Genomic DNA, 17,546 nt, shown 5'->3' on the forward strand with positions numbered 1-17,546 from the left:
GTATCCTATCAAAATAAATACAGCAAGTGATTACGAACTTTGTCGACGACGCCCTTAGGTGAAAGACTCTTTTCCTCGCGATCCTGGGCCGAGCTGCCATGTTTAAAATGATTACGCTGCCTTGTTTTTTGTACGCCCTACAAAACGAATACTTCCCCCTCCCTAGACAGATATTCAAAGTGATAAATGCAGAACTGTGCTCTCTGCTGTGGCTGGGAAAGCAACCGAGAATAGTCCTTGACGCGCTACAGACAAATCAGTATAATGGAGGGATCTCCTTGCCAGACTATTGGGCTGAGCATCTAGCCCCGATAAATGACTGGCTCCAAGCTTCAGCTGACCACCCTACGTATAGATTAGAAAGGGACACCATGGCACACTGCACCAGTCTGCACTATTTATATGGGGGCACTGGAAAGAGACGATTACTCCCAGCCACACAATTAACTATAGAGGTCTGGGACAGGGCAACGAAGATGTTGGGATGGACACATAAACCAACGAAGCAGACAGAGATATGGTCCGGCTCATGGCTGAAAGAACTACATAAGCTTAGGGGTTTTGGAGGTTGGGACGATATCGGAATCTCTACGCTAGGAGATTTGGTGGCTAGGGGGAGGCCCTAAACCCTATAGGACATTGGTGACAGAATATGGGTTACGCCCCACGCAGTTCCTTAAGTATGCACAACTGCGTCAAGAATGGAAGGCTGAGGCGACGCTGTCCTCTCCCTTGCCGGAATATGCCCCGCTGGAGGGTAGCCTGCTGCAAGAACAGATACCCAATAAAATAGTGTCCCTGACTTATAAGACCCTGAATATTAACGCACCATATAGATTGGGGAAGTTGAGGGCCACCTGGGAACACACCGTGGGTGAGATGGATACAGTAGAGTGGGAAATAGCCCTGATGCACCACAGAGAAGTTGCGATTAAATCCTGGCTACGACTTATTCAATACAAGATACTACACAGGGTTTATTATGATAGGGTTCGGCTGCACCGTATGGGTCGAGCCAGTGACTCTGGTTGTCTTCGGTGTGGCCATCCGCAGGGGGACTTCTATCATATCCTTTGGGACTGCCCCACGATTCACACCTATTGGACACAGGTATTGGATGACTTGAGTGAGGTGACAAAGCTAATGGTGGAACCAAAGTTTGTTTTACTAGGGATAACTACTGATGTAGACCTGAGCCGCCCACACTTGATTTTTGCAATGCTGGCCTTGGTGGTGGCGAAAAGGGATGTGGCGAGGGCGTGGGGTCCTGCACACCTGCTCAATTGGGGGAATGGAGAAGAGGGCTGGACTTGTACATGACGGCCGAAAGGGTCACCTATAAAGCAAGAGGCTGTCCCCGGAAATTCCGCAGAGTTTGGGGAAAATGGCGAAGGTATCATGGTCTGGATGGGGGCCTGGGATTGGACTGAGACACTGGGGGTCCTACTGAGCGAGGTTCTGTTCCGGGATGGCGGGGGACGAATTACGGGCTCAGGGCCCGAGGGGAGTTGTTGGACACAGAAAGAGCACAACGGGAAGATGTTTTGCAGGCGGAGGCGGGATCTTGTGGTGCTGATAAATTTGATGTTGTCAATATGGATTGGGGGAGGGGTCGGGGGGAGCCAGGGTAGTGGATATTCACTTGGGACTTGTCAGCTGTGTTATCTGTTGGTTGAAACTGCAAATAAAAATATTTCCAACAAAAAAAACTGCGGATGAAGTCTTCAGGAAGGTTCAAATTGAAGAACAAGTGAATGCACAAGATAGTGAAGCAGGTCTTAATCCTATATTACCATTTTCTATCAAATCAAAGCAAATCAGGGGCATTTCTTAAGCGCGCAAATCACTCTAAAGTCTCATGGCGCTTGCGGACAACTCACAGGTCAGCTCAAAAAGAAAAAGGAAAGGGAAGGTCTGTTAGTTGTCGAACAGCCATGTCTTTAGCTGCCTGCAAAAACAGTTGTGATCGATGATGGTGCGCAGATGTAAGGGCAGTTTGTTCCAGAGGGCCGGTGCAAGAAAAAGATCTTCCTCAGTTTTTAGTAGTACGGATTATGAGAGGTGTGAGAAGTGATTAGTTGCTGGATCTCAAAGTCCGGCAAGGCTGGTACCAGCTCAACTTTTTGGCTCACTTGCCAGGACCTCTTCATACATATTTTTGTGGGTTAGACATTAAGTCTTAAAACGGATTCGCTTCTAACAGGAGCCAATGCATAAGTCTACGGTTAGGAGCTGAAGAGGATCGGGGGAGGGGTCGGGGGGAGCCAGGGTAGTGGATATTCACTTGGGACTTGTCAGCTGTGTTATCTGTTGGTTGAAACTGCAAATAAAAATATTTCCAACAAAAAAAACTGCGGATGAAGTCTTCAGGAAGGTTCAAATTGAAGAACAAGTGAATGCACAAGATAGTGAAGCAGGTCTTAATCCTATATTACCATTTTCTATCAAATCAAAGCAAATCAGGGGCATTTCTTAAGCGCGCAAATCACTCTAAAGTCTCATGGCGCTTGCGGACAACTCACAGGTCAGCTCAAAAAGAAAAAGGAAAGGGAAGGTCTGTTAGTTGTCGAACAGCCATGTCTTTAGCTGCCTGCAAAAACAGTTGTGATCGATGATGGTGCGCAGATGTAAGGGCAGTTTGTTCCAGAGGGCCGGTGCAAGAAAAAGATCTTCCTCAGTTTTTAGTAGTACGGATTATGAGAGGTGTGAGAAGTGATTAGTTGCTGGATCTCAAAGTCCGGCAAGGCTGGTACCAGCTCAACTTTTTGGCTCACTTGCCAGGACCTCTTCATACATATTTTTGTGGGTTAGACATTAAGTCTTAAAACGGATTCGCTTCTAACAGGAGCCAATGCATAAGTCTACGGTTAGGAGCTGAAGAGGATCTTTGAGGGAGGTTAAGTACAAGTATGGCCGCGGTGTTCTGCAGAATCTGAAGCCTAGAAAGAAGATCTTCATTTATTGAAGACAACAGGGCATTTCCATAGTCCATGCAGTTTATGATCAATCCCTGGACTAGTGGTTTCCTGGCCTCCATTGGAATCCATTCAAAAACTTTGCGTAAATTACGCAAAATACCGAAACAGGAACCGAATATATGGTCGGTCTGGTTTTTCATTGATAGTTTGTTATTCTTTTGGAATCCTCAATTCCGTTCCACCTGATTTGGGGTTGGGCAGGGGCCTAGATTTGGAGGCCACCAATCATGAGACCAGTGCTCATGAGCTTTGCCAAAAAGTACAATCTCTGTCTTGCCTCCATTTAGTTGTAGCCTGGGTCATACAGTCCTAAAACGCGACTTTGTTTCTATTGGGTCTGGACCAAGGGTGATCAAGATCTGAGTATCATCGGCATATGACACTACATCAAAGCCGTAAGATTTGATCACCATGGCCAGCGGGGTCACGTAAAGATTAAAAAGTGTCGGGCTCAAGATAGAGCCCTGCGGCACTCCAGTCCTAACTGGTCTGTTGCATCGGACGGTGTTTCCCACCAGTACCATTGTGACTCGGTCAGTTAAATAGCTTGAGAGCCACTTTGGGCCTTCCCCCTGACACCAATCTTCCAGAGTCGAAGCTCAAGAATGCTGTGGGAGATGGTGTCAAAAGCTGCTGATAGATCTAGCAGGACGAGAATTAATGACTGCCCTCTGTCCATTGCTAACCTGATGTTGCCTGTTACTTATACCAGAGCTGTTTCTGTACTATGGGCGGCCCTGAAACCTGATTGTGAGAGGTCGAGTAACCCATGACACTCGAGGTGGGTGACAAGCTGTTGGTTGACCAGTGGCTCGAGCATCTTCCCAAAATGAGGGAGCAACAAAATAGGACGATAGTTAGTGGAAAGTTTAGGGTCTGCGGTGGAGTATTGACTTGACTCTAGCGGCTTTCCATATCTTTGGGACATTGGATTGTAGCAGTGACTTGTTAAATAAGTCGGTGAGATTATCTAGCAGCACCGGGGCGATGGTTAGATGGAATCTCTGTGGCACGGGGTCTATTGGTGAACCCGATTTAATTTTTAGCATGGTTTTGGCCACTTCCTCTGGGAAAATTCATCCAGGATATGAGGAGGGCTAGGAGATATCATTGAAAGATTTCCTGAGGGATTTGTGTTTTCTTGGGGTGGAAAGGAGTTATAGATTGGGACGCTTTTATAGTCGAAGAATTTGGAAAGAGTATCAGTCCAGTCCTGTGAGATGGGAGCTTGTGTGCGAGCAGAAGGCGTCGTAAATTCTTTTTTAAGATTTAATAGAGCTCCTTGTTAGAGTTTGCTGTTTTTTCGATCCGGTTTAGGAGATACCATTTTTTGTTTGTCTAATGTTATCCATGTAGCTACGATGGATACATTTATATGTTTCACTGTCTATTAGATCTTTACTTTTTCTCCATTTCCATTACGCTGTCCTACAGGAGAGCTTCGCTGTCTTCAGTTGTTCCGTAAACCAGGGGGCAGCTCTGGGTTTAATTGTGACCTTGGTAAAAGGGGCAATTTTGTCTAGCGCATCCGTATTGCTTTCGCAAAGGAGGTTGCAGCGGTTGAGGTTGACCATTTGGCTATATTGAATGGGCCAAAAATGAGTTGCAAAGAGGGGTAAGGTGATTTTACGCCATGACATTTGCCATATTTGTTGATTCCTGTAATCAGTTTTGGTAATGTGTACTGGAAAAGTACATTTTAGTAGGTCGTGGTCTGACCATAGTAATGGGGATGGAAGTTCAACTGAAATATCTGTGGAATTTGTGAACAATAGGTTGAGCGTATGCCCAGCAGTGTGGGTGGGACCGATTACCAGTTGAGCTAGTCCCAAAGTGCTCATATTAGTAATCAGCTGATCTGTGTCCGGGTCCTGTAGTATCTCAGTGTGATATTTAAAATCTCCTATTCGAAGGAAGAGGTCTGAGGCCAATACACGCGGGGCGATTGCCTCGAGTAACTTGTGTGGAAAGTCTTTTTTTGGGCCGGGGGATCTGAATACTAGGGCTCCTCTCCAGGTGCCAGGAGACGGACCCTCTACTTTAAAAATACATAGTTCCTGTTGGTCAACGCTTATGGTTTCTAAGGAGGTAATGCTCACGCCAAGGATGGTGTCAATAAGTAGGCATCCACCTTTTTTCTCCTTTCTATCCACTCTAGTTTATGTTGTATTGGGGAGGAAAGGTAATTACCACATCTGTGAGAGCATGTACATGTTTCCGTGACAAAACAAATGTCTGGTAATTCCATATCCATGAGGCTCCATATTTCAACGGTGTGCTTTGGAATAGAGCGCGCGTTGAAATATATTGCCTTCGTTGAAATATATTGCCTTTAATGGTTGTGGAAATATTGGTGGTGTTTGGGTTACAAGATGTTAGGGTTTTGCTCAGTGGAGCTGGTTTATTAACACATGATATGTCGCGCACCCTGCTGATAGTTGTATCTCGCAGTGCGACTGTCTAAGATGGAGATTATTTAAGTTTTTTAAGTCTTGACTAGAATATTTTAATATAGCCATTTTTAGTCACTCACCGGATAGACACACTGGATCGGTTGCAGGAATATAAGTGGAAGGAGAAGGGGTCCTGGCTGTAGTCTGGCGCGGGCGGGTGCAGACGAGCTTGCCTTTGGCGCGCATTCAGTGAGTACAAGAGAAGGGGCAAGGGCTTCACAATGTTAGTCGTTCTTCTAGATCGCAGGAACCTATTTTACATTTGGTCCTATTGCGCCCAAAATTCCAAGGCCATTGCCGGTTCCACAGCAAACTGATGACTTTAATAAAGCTATGTTGATTATATTTAGTGTTCTTTCTGCTTCTTGTGGGCCCCAAGGATCCGTAGGGGCCCTCAATTGGGTTAGTACTGGCAGATCTGTCCATCAGAGCACAACAAGTTATCTTTTCCCACACAGTGTCAATATGCATAAAAAGCTCAGCCAATGGTAAACGTGGATAAAAGATAATCAGAAAACAAGTGCCACTCTAATAAAAGTCTGCAAAAGATAAAACTGTGGAGAAAAGTTATGAATATTTTTTCCAACAGGCTGGCTTACTTTAAATGAAAATATGTTTGCTATGTGGTGAAAGCTCACTTTCTATATAGAAAAAAAACTTCACATGGGCGAACGAGAAGCTAAACTGATAAAATATGCACGTCCACGAAGGAGGACAATCGGGAACTACGAACATTTTGTTGGTGTAAAAATAAATATATAGGCACAATCCTACTGTAGAGACTACACAAGATCAAATCCTGTTTGAAGCTGCATGAGGTACCTTGCCAGGGGACGTGGCCTAACAGTTCAGGCAGGACTGTTCCCATTAGGAAGAGGGCAAACCTGATTCGCCTAGGAGTGGTCCTTGTTTGTACTGATGACGAGAGCAAAAATAACAGATTTGAATGCAGTAGAGAGTCATTCCCATAGGCTGAGATTAATGGCATTACGTTAATCACTTCTATGATTTTTCTAAGTAATGGTTGTTGGCACAAAAGTTACATGCTTGATAATGTTAAAGAGGGTTAGGGGATCTTAGTCATTTGTGGGTTGCGGAGACTTTCCAGCAAAGGAATATCGGGCGGATTCAATGCTGGAGGTAAGCTCCGGAGGATTGGAGAGGAGGACTAACCACATGAGTACTCTGAACATAACTTGCAGATGAAACCTTTAGACCTTTCGCTTAAGAATGTGCCACCGTGTCATACGCGGTTTGAAGAACACAATCAGAAACATTTCCGTTGGAGGCTTACTGTAGCAATACAAGTCTTTGATCAGGACTACTGCAATATCGTCCCCTGGTACTCTTCCTCTTGTCATCACTGTGCAGCAGCGGGAAGCGCTGCATTTATTCTAGGCATGTCACGTGGAGAACAGAGTGGATCTTCACTCCACAGAGGCACAGGCGTTGCAATACAGAGGCGGCGCACAAGGAAAAGGGATATACTGGGAGTCAGTTGAGATCGGACACTTGGACAGGAGCCCTACAGTTTACTGTTTACACACGAACATTGCACTAAAATGTGAGCCATGAGGAAATGAAACCATGTGCACAGCATCGCACAAATACTTTGTAAAGTGCCGAAGATGGGAGCAGAAGCCACATCTGCAAATTCACCATCAGAGCACATTTCCCGCCAGGCTGAGTTCCACCCGCCTACAGAGATGTGTGAAGATCCATTTCCGGTTACATCGAGTATATGCTATTAACATAATGTACATTAATGTCTAAAACACTGATGCCGAAATATTTAAAAAAATATCCAAAATGTTCCCAGCTATAACTGTCTAACACAAACAAGTGACGAAACGGACAAAATGTAACTTGAAAAAGTCAGCCTTCTCTTTTACCCGTGGAACATCGTCGTCATCATCGTCGTCACTTTCATCATCTGCAATTGGAGGCGGGTGAGGGTCGGGACCGGACGTGACAAAATTCTCATAACTGAGTTCCACTTTATAATGGCAGGAAGCATTGCTGTCATACTCTGCAGAAAGAAAATCACAGCACAGATCTTAGCAGCAGCATCTCACAGCCAGATTGAAAAGGAATATTTGACAAAACAATCAAACGAGCCCGCATCCTCACCCTAACGTGTGCTGAATGTGAGAAGTTGGCCTGGCATATGCTGTCCACTATTCTAGTGGGCACCTTGCACCAGTCCAAACGACCCTTATTGATAGTCGGTCTTAAGACAACATATATAGAAAGCTATCCTAGTGGTAGCTGTGGAGAGCAGCCTTCAGGCTAAGTCTTGAAGGAATTTAAAGTAGCTTGTTTTACCAGTCTATAATCTCGTGAATAATCAAATGAAAGGACAACCACACCAGGTATATATATATAAAACATATGTATTTAATCTAAACACATCCCTCTAGTCTCTTTATGAGGCTAGAGACAAAAGTACATACAGTAAACCTATTTAGCACACAGTAAATTAGCACAGTGTACATTTAACCCTAGGGGAATCACAAACCATATACTAAGAAAGCGGTATAAGTACCACTACAGTCATAGAGACAAGGCCTAGGGCCTGTAGAACCGCTGGGGCAACCAGGAACCACCCAAGGTAGGGAAGCAGGAGACCCACGGTGGACGCATGCAGTGTGTAAACACAGCTGTGAATCACCATTGACTTCTATGGAGAAAGTCGCGATTAGATTTTTAAAGATTAGGGACACTTAGGAGTGGACTACGAACAAACCCCTTCAGTACTGGACAGTTCGAGAATCAAAACCCACGGGAGCACCAAAGTACTCGTGTTACCTCACCCAGGGAAGCCGGGCGCATAGGTGTCTTTTTGTGTTGGGTTTTGTCGTCGTTTCCTATGGAGAGCTGCAAATAAGTGCTGTAGGTGACCACATGAAGTGTCCAGATGGATCCAAGGGTTGATCGAAGATCTGAAGAACCTGAAAGCAGAAGGGACAGAGTCTGGGTCACTTGCCAGTGACCAGGGAGGCAATAATAAGATGCCCACTGATGTCAGGTGATTTCAGGTGCAGAAGGTGAAGCTTGACTCTTCAGCCACGAGGACCAGGAGGCGTCGACGACAACCAGGAGCTGGATTAGAGCTGTCCCACGTCGGATGTTGAGTGCTGCGGAGTCAGTATTTGGATTGGACCCAACAAGCCTTAGCAACAGCAACCTACGCAGAATGTAAAGATTGGCTTAGGAGCAGACCAGCAAGGTCTGAGGGACTCACCCTTTGGAGGACAGTCAGGGCTCGCTGGAGCAACCAGGGAAGCCCAAGAAACAAAAGAGTTACCTTCGTGGGGACCCACCAGTCCATGGACCAGGGATCGCGAAGGGGCCTCGAGCAGAAGTGCTAGAAGCGGCCCCACGGATCACTCTTGGAGTGTAGGCCCACAATCTGCGGTGCAGATGGTGCTCAGGGCTTGGACTACGAGTAGCCCAATGCACAACTTCGGGAAAGCTCGGGAAGTAGGTGCACTAGCAAATGTGCACGGTATCCATGAGTTCCGGTCACACGTCTCTCGAAAATAGAAGAATGTTGAAGTTCCAGGATATATGTAGCAGAGTTTCGTCCAGGGTAATCTCCAGTCCTAAGGACTGTGTTCCTATATTTATACTAAGTTTAGGGGTTGGACTAACTCTAAGGTCCCACCTATTGAAGGACCTGGGGAGAGGGTGGTTACACCCCTTCCCCTTTGTCCAGTTTTGCGCCAGAGCTGGGGCTGAGTGCCCCAGCAGCCGGTTTGAACTGGGATATACAGAGGGACACCAGGTGTGCCCCCAGCACTGTCTGAAAAGCATTCACTGAATGCATCCACCCTGCCCCAATACACTAAAGCCTGTCTGGGGAGGTGTTTACACCTACCGGTGACAGGAAACCTTTTGTCCAGGCCTCCCCTGCCGTAGTTTCGTCTAGCAGCAGGAAGTCAGACTCGTGTCTGTGGCAGCAGCATCCATTTTGTGATGCTGGGGCTCTTTTAAACTATTACCGGTCAGGTATAGTGTACATGTCTTCTCCGTCTAGAAAGGTGGGATTCTACCCCCACCGCCAGGATTGGCCGGGTGGGGGGGAAGTCGTAGGATTCCAAAGTGTTTGACGTCAAACACAACATGTTTTGATGCAGCCATTCCAAAATTAGCATTTACCACGAGGTTATAATGCACTTAAGACTATATGGTATGGCTGTATCACAGAACAGCTACAGAGAAGTGTTTACGAAAGCTGCAGAGAGTCTCAGCTCATGCTTGGGCAACCTCTCACACAAAACCAAGCACACTGCCTTCAGGATTGTCAAGGCCTGCCGTAGGTGTGACTTATAGGTTTATAGAGGTCTGTCTTTAATGGTAGATCTAGGTAACCTATATCGTAGTAAGGGGTGCATGCACCACCTTACCCAGGCTGAATAGCAGACCTGTGGTGCCATTTTGGAAGGCTTCCCAGGGGTGGCATAATACATGCTTCCACCCCTGGTAGGCCTCTGGGGTACCTATGCCCTTGGTACCTAAGGTACCATATACTAGGGACTCACAAGGGTAACCCAGTAACCAATCTGGAGTGTACCTAAAGTACATGCAATCAATTTAGAGAGGAAGCAGCTAGGCTAGGTTAGGTTAGCTAGGTTAGCAGGGCCCCAGCCAGACTAAAGCCGACAAATCAGCATAAAGTGGGGGTAACCATAGTAAGCAGATCCTACTCTCCTACACTGAATACTTGAGGAGTGCAGGAGGGTCTCGTGGCGCTGACATGGGGGCTGTGCCTGAAATCTACGTGGAGAGCCAAGGCTTCAGCTTCTTCCGGATTTCAAGGATGAGGAGGCTGGTCAGATATGCGTGTGTGTGTGTATACATATATATTCACTGACAAAACCAAAGGTTTCAGGTACGCTATAGTTAGCAGGACATTTCACTCTTACAATACCATAGAAATTCCACTGTTATAGGTATTACAGCTAACTATAACTCGTGCCCCAGCAATGCACTGCTGTTGACATCATTCATGACATGGTCTGTACAGAGGGACACCAGGTGTGCCCCCAGCACTGCCTGAAAAGCATTCACTGAATGCATCCACCCTGCCCCAATACACTAAAGCCTGTCTGGGGAGGTGGTTACACCTCCCGGTGACAGGAAACAGATTGGTTACTGGGTTACCCTTGTGAGACCCTAGTATATGGTACCTTAGGTACCAAGGGCAAAGGCTAGTAGTGCAAGCAAATGCAATTCTGAAAAATTATGAGTATAGAAATTTGGCTTTGTTTAGAACTACAATTGTATTATTCGCTTCCATATGTTCAATGATATCAAGAAATATGCATATTGATGAAAATTGAAGATTGTATGTTCCTATAAACAGATGTTTTTTAACAATGTATATAAAAGAACTGGATTGGATCTGAATACCAAGTTGGTATTCTGTTGAGATGTAATTATTGTATATATAGCCTGTACAGTTTGTAAATATATAAAAGAGAAGTATAGAGGATTAGAGATCTTTTTAGAAAGGATATGTGCTTCTGTCTTGAGATTATAACAATTATGATTAGCAAATTAGACTTATTTGTGTATGGTTCTACATGAAATCTTTTTAAAATGTTTTTACAGCCCTGATGAAGTTCTTTTGAACGAAACGCGTTGGCTGCTTAAATGAAAATTGAATAAAGAAGAGACAAAAAAAGAAACAACAACTCATGGACATTCTTTATTGACTGCATTTTTATTTGTACTAATGATCTCTGGTGGTGCAATCCACAGTGGGTGGAATTTTCATTGTTTTTTCTAAACAAATCGCCTCTTGGGAGCAACAGGGGCAGTGGTAGTGCACACCATAGGAGCTATCAGCTCTGCATTCACCATATAACGGAGACGGGTGGGCCCAAGGCCAGTAGAGAGGTGCGGCACACTCAAAATTGAATTTTTTTTGGGTGTTGAGTTGAGTTGTTCAACAATTAGGCTATAATCATCTCCTACGTTGACAATACCCAACTGATCCTCTCCCTCACCAACGACCCCACCTCCGCCAGAGCCAGCTTCCAGGACGGAATGAAAGACATCGCAGACTGGATGAAGCTCAGCCGCCTGAAACTGAACTCAGACAAGAAGGAAGTCCTCATCCCCGGCCCATCCATCTCCGCCTGGGACGACTCCTGGTGGCCCCCTGCTCTGGGCCCCCAACCCAAGCCCACGGACCATGCACGCATCCTGGCCTTCATCCATGACTCCTCCCCTACGATGGCCAAGCAAGTTAACGTCGCTACCTCCTCCTGCTTCAACACTCTCTGCATGCTCCGTAAGATCTTCCGCTGGATCCCCACTGGAACCAGGAAAACGGTCACCCAGGCCCTCGTCACCAGCCGTCTGGACTACGGGAACGCCCTCTACCCTGGGACCACCGCGAAACTACAGAAAAGACTCCAGGGCATCCAGAACGCCTCAGCACAACTCGTCTTGGACATCCCCCGACACAGCCACATCTCCGCCCACCTGAGGGACCTGCACTGGCTCCCCGTCAGCAAAAGGATCCCGTTCAGACTCCTCACCCACGCACACAAGGCTCTCCACGACTTGGGCCCCGAATACCTCAACAACCGCCTCACGTTCTACACGCCAACCCGCCAGCTCCGCTTCGCCAGCCTCGCCCTTGCCACTGTCCCACGGATCCGCAGAACCACCACCGGAGGAAGATCCTTCACCTACCTGGCGGCCAAGACCTGGAACACCCTCCCCAACCACCTACGACTCACCCAGGACCATCTCTCCTTCAGGAAGCAACTCAAGACCTGGCTTTTCGAGCAGTAGCAGCCCCCCATCCCTCCAGCGCCTTGAGACCCTAGCGGGTGAGTAGCGCGCTTTACAAATACTCTTGACTGATTGATTGGTCTGTGACATCACTGATGACATCATCCAGTGAATGTGTGTTTCTGTAAAGTTTAAATATGTAAAGTTTAAAATATGTTTCATATTTATATATATGCCAAGGTGCATTGAAGAATGAGAATGAGTGGGTATACAAGTGTTGGAATGGATGATTTAGTAAGTGCATGACTGTCTGTATAAGTGAGTAATTAAACGTTTCTTAGTGAATGAATGAGTTAGTCACTAAACTATGTAAATGTCTGTATCAGTTTGTCAGTTGGTGTGTAAGCAGTTGCATGGTTTGGGGAGTAGCTAAATGAGTGTCCATATCGGTTACTGTTTGGTTGTCGGAGTATCTGTATGGGTACCAGAGTAGCTATGTGGGTGGGTGGGGTGTGTGTGACTATGTGCATGGATATATAAGTGGGTGTATGGGTTGAACAGTATATCTGTGAAGAGTGGTATGGATGGGTGAGTGTGTGTATGTTTGTGTTTGTGAGTAAATGAATGTCTCAGTGGTACCTGTGTGAGTAACTACATATCTGAAAAGCAGTATATGTGAGTGATGGAGTATATAAATGAACTATATGTGAGAGTGAGTGATTGTGAGAGAGGCTGTATGGATGAGTGTATGGTTGTATCAGTGATTGTATAAGAGAGTAAGTATGCGTTTGTGTCTATAAGTGAGCTTGTTTTTGAATAACTGTAAAAGTGTGTGAATGAAAGTGTGATTGATCTTTTGCATGACTGACTAGGTGTGTGAGTAACGCTATGGATGAGTAGCAGTGTGTGAGTGTCTGTATAGGTGTATGAGTACATGCGATAGTGCTGTATTAATGAGTGACTGCATATATGAGTGACTGTATAGGTGAATGAGTGGATGTGTGTGAAGACCTAGGAAGCAGTGAGTGGATATGTAGTAACTGGTATTGGTGTGTCTATAGTTTCGAAAATGGTAGTCTGTATTGTAGAGTAGGTGTATGAAAGGTTATATTAGGGTGTGAGGAGGTGCTTCAGATTTTCATGTGGATGATGTCATCAGTGATGTCATTTGATATGTCATCAGTGATGTCACTGACCATATCATTAATGATGTAATATGTGACATCATCAGCAGCGCATTGCGGGGGCGCAAGTTATACGAGTTATAGTTAGCTGAACTAAGTATAACGCTGACATTTCTATGGTTTTGTAAGAGTGAAATGTCCACCTAACTATAACATACCTGAAACCTATGGTTTTTTCAGTGGATTTCAATGGTTTTTAAATGCATTTTTTTAATTATGACATCCCTAATAATTCCCCTTCAACCCAGAGGGTCCCTGGGGTCCAACTAGCCCACCAGCTACCTCCAGTATGCGCCACAAAGCTGCGTTGCAGAGAGGTGTAAAAAGGGGCGTGGCCTCTCAACACCTCTCTGTAACGCAGCTCCCTTGCAAATACTGGAACTACCTGGTGGGCTAGTTCGCCCCAGGGAGCCTCAGGCTTGAAGGGGACTTAATTCCCCAATTTACAATGTGCCGGGGGTGTGTTTGCACACTTGCTATGTCAAGCCCCAACCCCTCCCTGCACCACTGTGCAAACACTCCCCCTGGCGCGTTTTAAGTTGGGGGATTAATTTCCCTTTGAGTCCTGATGGTGCCTGGGGGCCAGCTAGCCCACCAGGTACCTCCAATAAGTGCCACAGACCTGCGTTGCAGAAAGGTGTAAAAAGGGGCGTGGCCTTGGACCACCTCTCTGCAACGCAGCTCCCCGGCACATACTGGAGGTAGCTGGTGGGCTAGTTGGCCCCCAAGGACTCTTAGGATTGAAGGGGACTTAATCCTCCAACTCAAAACGCACCACAGGGCGCGTTTGCACACTTGTCAAATCAGACCACGCCCCCTCTCTGCACCATGTGCAAACGCGCCCCCTGGTGCGTTGTAAATTGGAGGATTAAATCCTCTAGAGTCCTGAGGGTCCCTGGGGTCCAACTAGCCCACCAGGTAGCTCCAGTAAGCGCCACAGAGCTGTGTTGTAGAGAGGTGTAAAAAGGGGCGTGGCCTTGGACCACCACTCTGCAAGGCAGCCCTGTGGCACATACTGGAGGTACCTGGTGGGCTAGTGGGCCCCCGGGTACCCCCAGTATTGAAGGGGAATTAAGTCCCCATCTTAAAACGCGCCACAGGGCACTTTGCAGAAAGTTGCTTGGAGGCAGCGGGGCCTCCGGCACAATGCTGGTCTTTTTTTTTTATTTGTATTTTTCAGAAAGGGGGCTGCGTGACCCCCCTTCTTTTATCTTTTTTGGGCCCTGGGGTCCCCATTCCCCCAGGACCTGTTGACACCTTTTTTTAAAAAGAAGAAAAAAAAACATCTACAGGAAGGGGGCCGCGTAGCCGCCCTCCTGTGGCCATTTCACAGTGCATGGCCACATTTTTGCTTTTTATTGAAGGAGGGGGCTATGAGGCCCCTCTCCTAAGGACCTCTATTGGCCTAGGAGACCCCATCCCCAGGGCCGGACTTTATTTATTTATCTTTTGGGGAAGGGGGCCACGTGGGCCTGCCACCTCGGCCATTTCTCTGCTACCGGTTGACCCCATCCCCCAGGCCGACCCTATCTGTTGGGGACTGTGAGGGGAGCCCCAATGCCCCCACGGTCCCTGCCGGCTCCCCGCGCCCTGCGGGAGCCGGCATTGCTTTTCTACATGGGGAGATGCTGACATGGAGCTCTCCGTGTGGAAAATCAATCGCTCTCGCTTTCAAAACCCAAAACCACAGTTTGCTATGACAGGGCAGGAGCCGCATGGCTCCCGCCCTGTCATAGCAAACAGCAGTGTCCTGGGGGTTGGCACCCTCGGGTGTGGCGGTCCCCAGGGCCATCATGGGCTCCAGGAGGGGGGCCAAGCGGCCCACCTCCCTATCTGATTAAAGCCCCTGGGAGGTGGTGGGGCTCAGGGGTCCGTAACGGACCTCCACATTTCCATCTTAGTGCCAAGGGGAGGTGGCGGTCCACGGAGTGTGTGGGGGGGCTTGAGACCCCCACACAGGTTTATTTCATTCATAAAAAAGCCCTGGGGGTGGCGGTGCCAGGGGCAGCGGGGCGGGCCATGTACCCCTGCAAATAATTAATTAAAGCCCATGGTGGTGGTCCCCGGGGCTTTGGGGGGGGGGGGCCTTGGAGGCTCCCCCACACATTTAAAAATGAGTCTCAGGGTGGCGGTCCCCGGGGGGGCTATGTGCCCTCCGCAAATCTTAAATCAAGGGTGGCGGTCCCCAGGGCCGTATGGGGGGGGATAGGGCCCCCCACACATTTCTTTCAGTGCCCCCGACCTGGCCCATCCGGGGCTTCAATAAAACGAAGCATGGGAGCGGGCACTTCGTTTTTAAAATTTTCTTGGCCAGATTTGCGCACCCAGCGCGAATTTGGACGATTTTTTTTTAATGCTTTTTGGGGTCCTGGGGGTCCTTGTGGGACCCCCTGGGCAGGCCTAGGGGGTCTGGGTGTTTCTACCCAGCCCCCTTTTCTTGTTTTTCGCATTTGTTCTTATCTTTTCTTGTGACTCGGTTCTACAGAGTCACAAGATGGCTGCCAACACTTCCTGGTTTAGAGTGTTGACAGCCACTTAGAATAAAGCTTGTGGTCGGGAGGGTGCCCGGATCCACTGTGCCTCTAGATATCGATATTTTAATTTTTTTAATTTCTCAGCAACTACTGAACGGATTTACACCATTTTTAAAAATGTGGCTTTCCAAACGAAGCACTACCTTTTTGGCAAATTTGATATAATTCCGTTCAGCAGTAGCTTGTTTCAAAATTTCCTATGGAAATTAACATAGAGAAAACACTTTTTGGGACACCCCTTTTTTCTCAGCCCCACTTGATGAATCAACCCCAAACTTTCAGGATAGGAGCTGACCTGGACAGACTTATTTTTGGAGTATTCCGCGAAGATTCGTCAAACGACGCCAAAGTTATTAGCAAATCAAAAAAATGCTTTTCCTATGGAAACTAGGTTCCAACTATAACTACCTACTGGCGACTCCCAGTAGGTTACAAATAAATATATATATATATATATATATATATATATATATATATATATATATATATATATATATATATATATATATATATATATATATATATATATATATATATATATATATATATATATATATATATATATATATATATATATATATATATATATATATATATATATATATATATATATATATATATATATATATATATATATATATATATATATATATATATATATATATATATATATATTTTTTTTTTTTTTACTTAATATTGGGTGCTCCCTTGTGTCTGGACAAAGCTATACCTCTTTGTAGATCTCTAATTAGAGTGAAACACTGTGTCAGGGGTTGCTTTTACTCATTTCAGGTTGGCTTGGTTGGTGTTTTACCAATTCAAAGCTGTAATACTGTTCCTGGAGTGAAAAATGGCTTTTGTCATTTTACAGCTCGGCAAGGACAGCACTGTGCTAGTCCTATGCTTAAAGACTTTGCTGTAGAAATGGCAAAAGACTTTGTACTTTTCTATCTCGGCATGGATGGCACCTTGCTAATCTTATGCTTAAAGACTTTGATAGAAAAGCAGACATTTGAGGTGAGCAGTGAGTGTTGCTGGTGTTGAGAGTGCTCTATGCAGGAGCTGCTTACCACCTAAACTTGAGAACTACCCAGAGTTCTCTCCTTCTTTTTTGTATATATATGGCTGTCATGTGATCAAGGGTCGAGGAAGACCCGAAACGCGTCATGGCTATGGTGCGGGGGCGCTTTTTGCACTAAATAAAATTTGCACCTGAAATCTCTGGGTCCGCTGTCGTCCTTCTTCACGCTGTAAGGCTGACTTCCTGAGTGATATATATATATATATACAAATTCCTCCGTACACTCAAGTACGTGATGCACTCCTAACATGAAAGCACAGACTTCCTGAAGCTTGAAAGGTTATTTATTGTTCATTGCATCAAGCCAAAAACATATATATATATATATATATATATATTACCTACTGGCGGTCGCCAGTAGGTATATATAGTTAGGATTTTTTCTCTATGGGACTTTTGAAAATTCTATGTCTAATAACTTTGGCGTTTGTGGACGGAATCGGCTGACATTTTCAGGAAAATGGCACATTTTGTTTGTGAGCAGCCCCTGAAAATTTGGGGGTGTTTCGTCAAGGGGGGGCCGAGAAAAAAGGGGGGTCCCAAAACGCGTTTTTAACATTGAGTTT

At 46.1% G+C, this 17,546-nt stretch overlaps 1 protein-coding gene across 1 annotated transcript in view; it reads right to left on the bottom strand.

Annotated features, from left to right (window-relative positions):
- The window catches only part of HECTD4 (HECT domain E3 ubiquitin protein ligase 4), a 2,691,195-nt gene that overhangs the window by 1,148,034 nt on the left and 1,525,615 nt on the right, over nt 1-17,546 (bottom strand). The window contains exon 54 of the mRNA XM_086943079.1: nt 7,324-7,460. Coding sequence (XP_086799205.1) covers nt 7,324-7,460 — 137 coding nt within the window. The remainder of the gene's footprint in view (nt 1-7,323; nt 7,461-17,546) is intronic.

The sequence above is a fragment of the Lissotriton vulgaris genome, chromosome 11 (genome assembly GCF_964263255.1).
Source record: "Lissotriton vulgaris chromosome 11, aLisVul1.2, whole genome shotgun sequence".
In the NCBI taxonomy this organism is placed as follows: Eukaryota; Metazoa; Chordata; class Amphibia; order Caudata; family Salamandridae; genus Lissotriton; species Lissotriton vulgaris.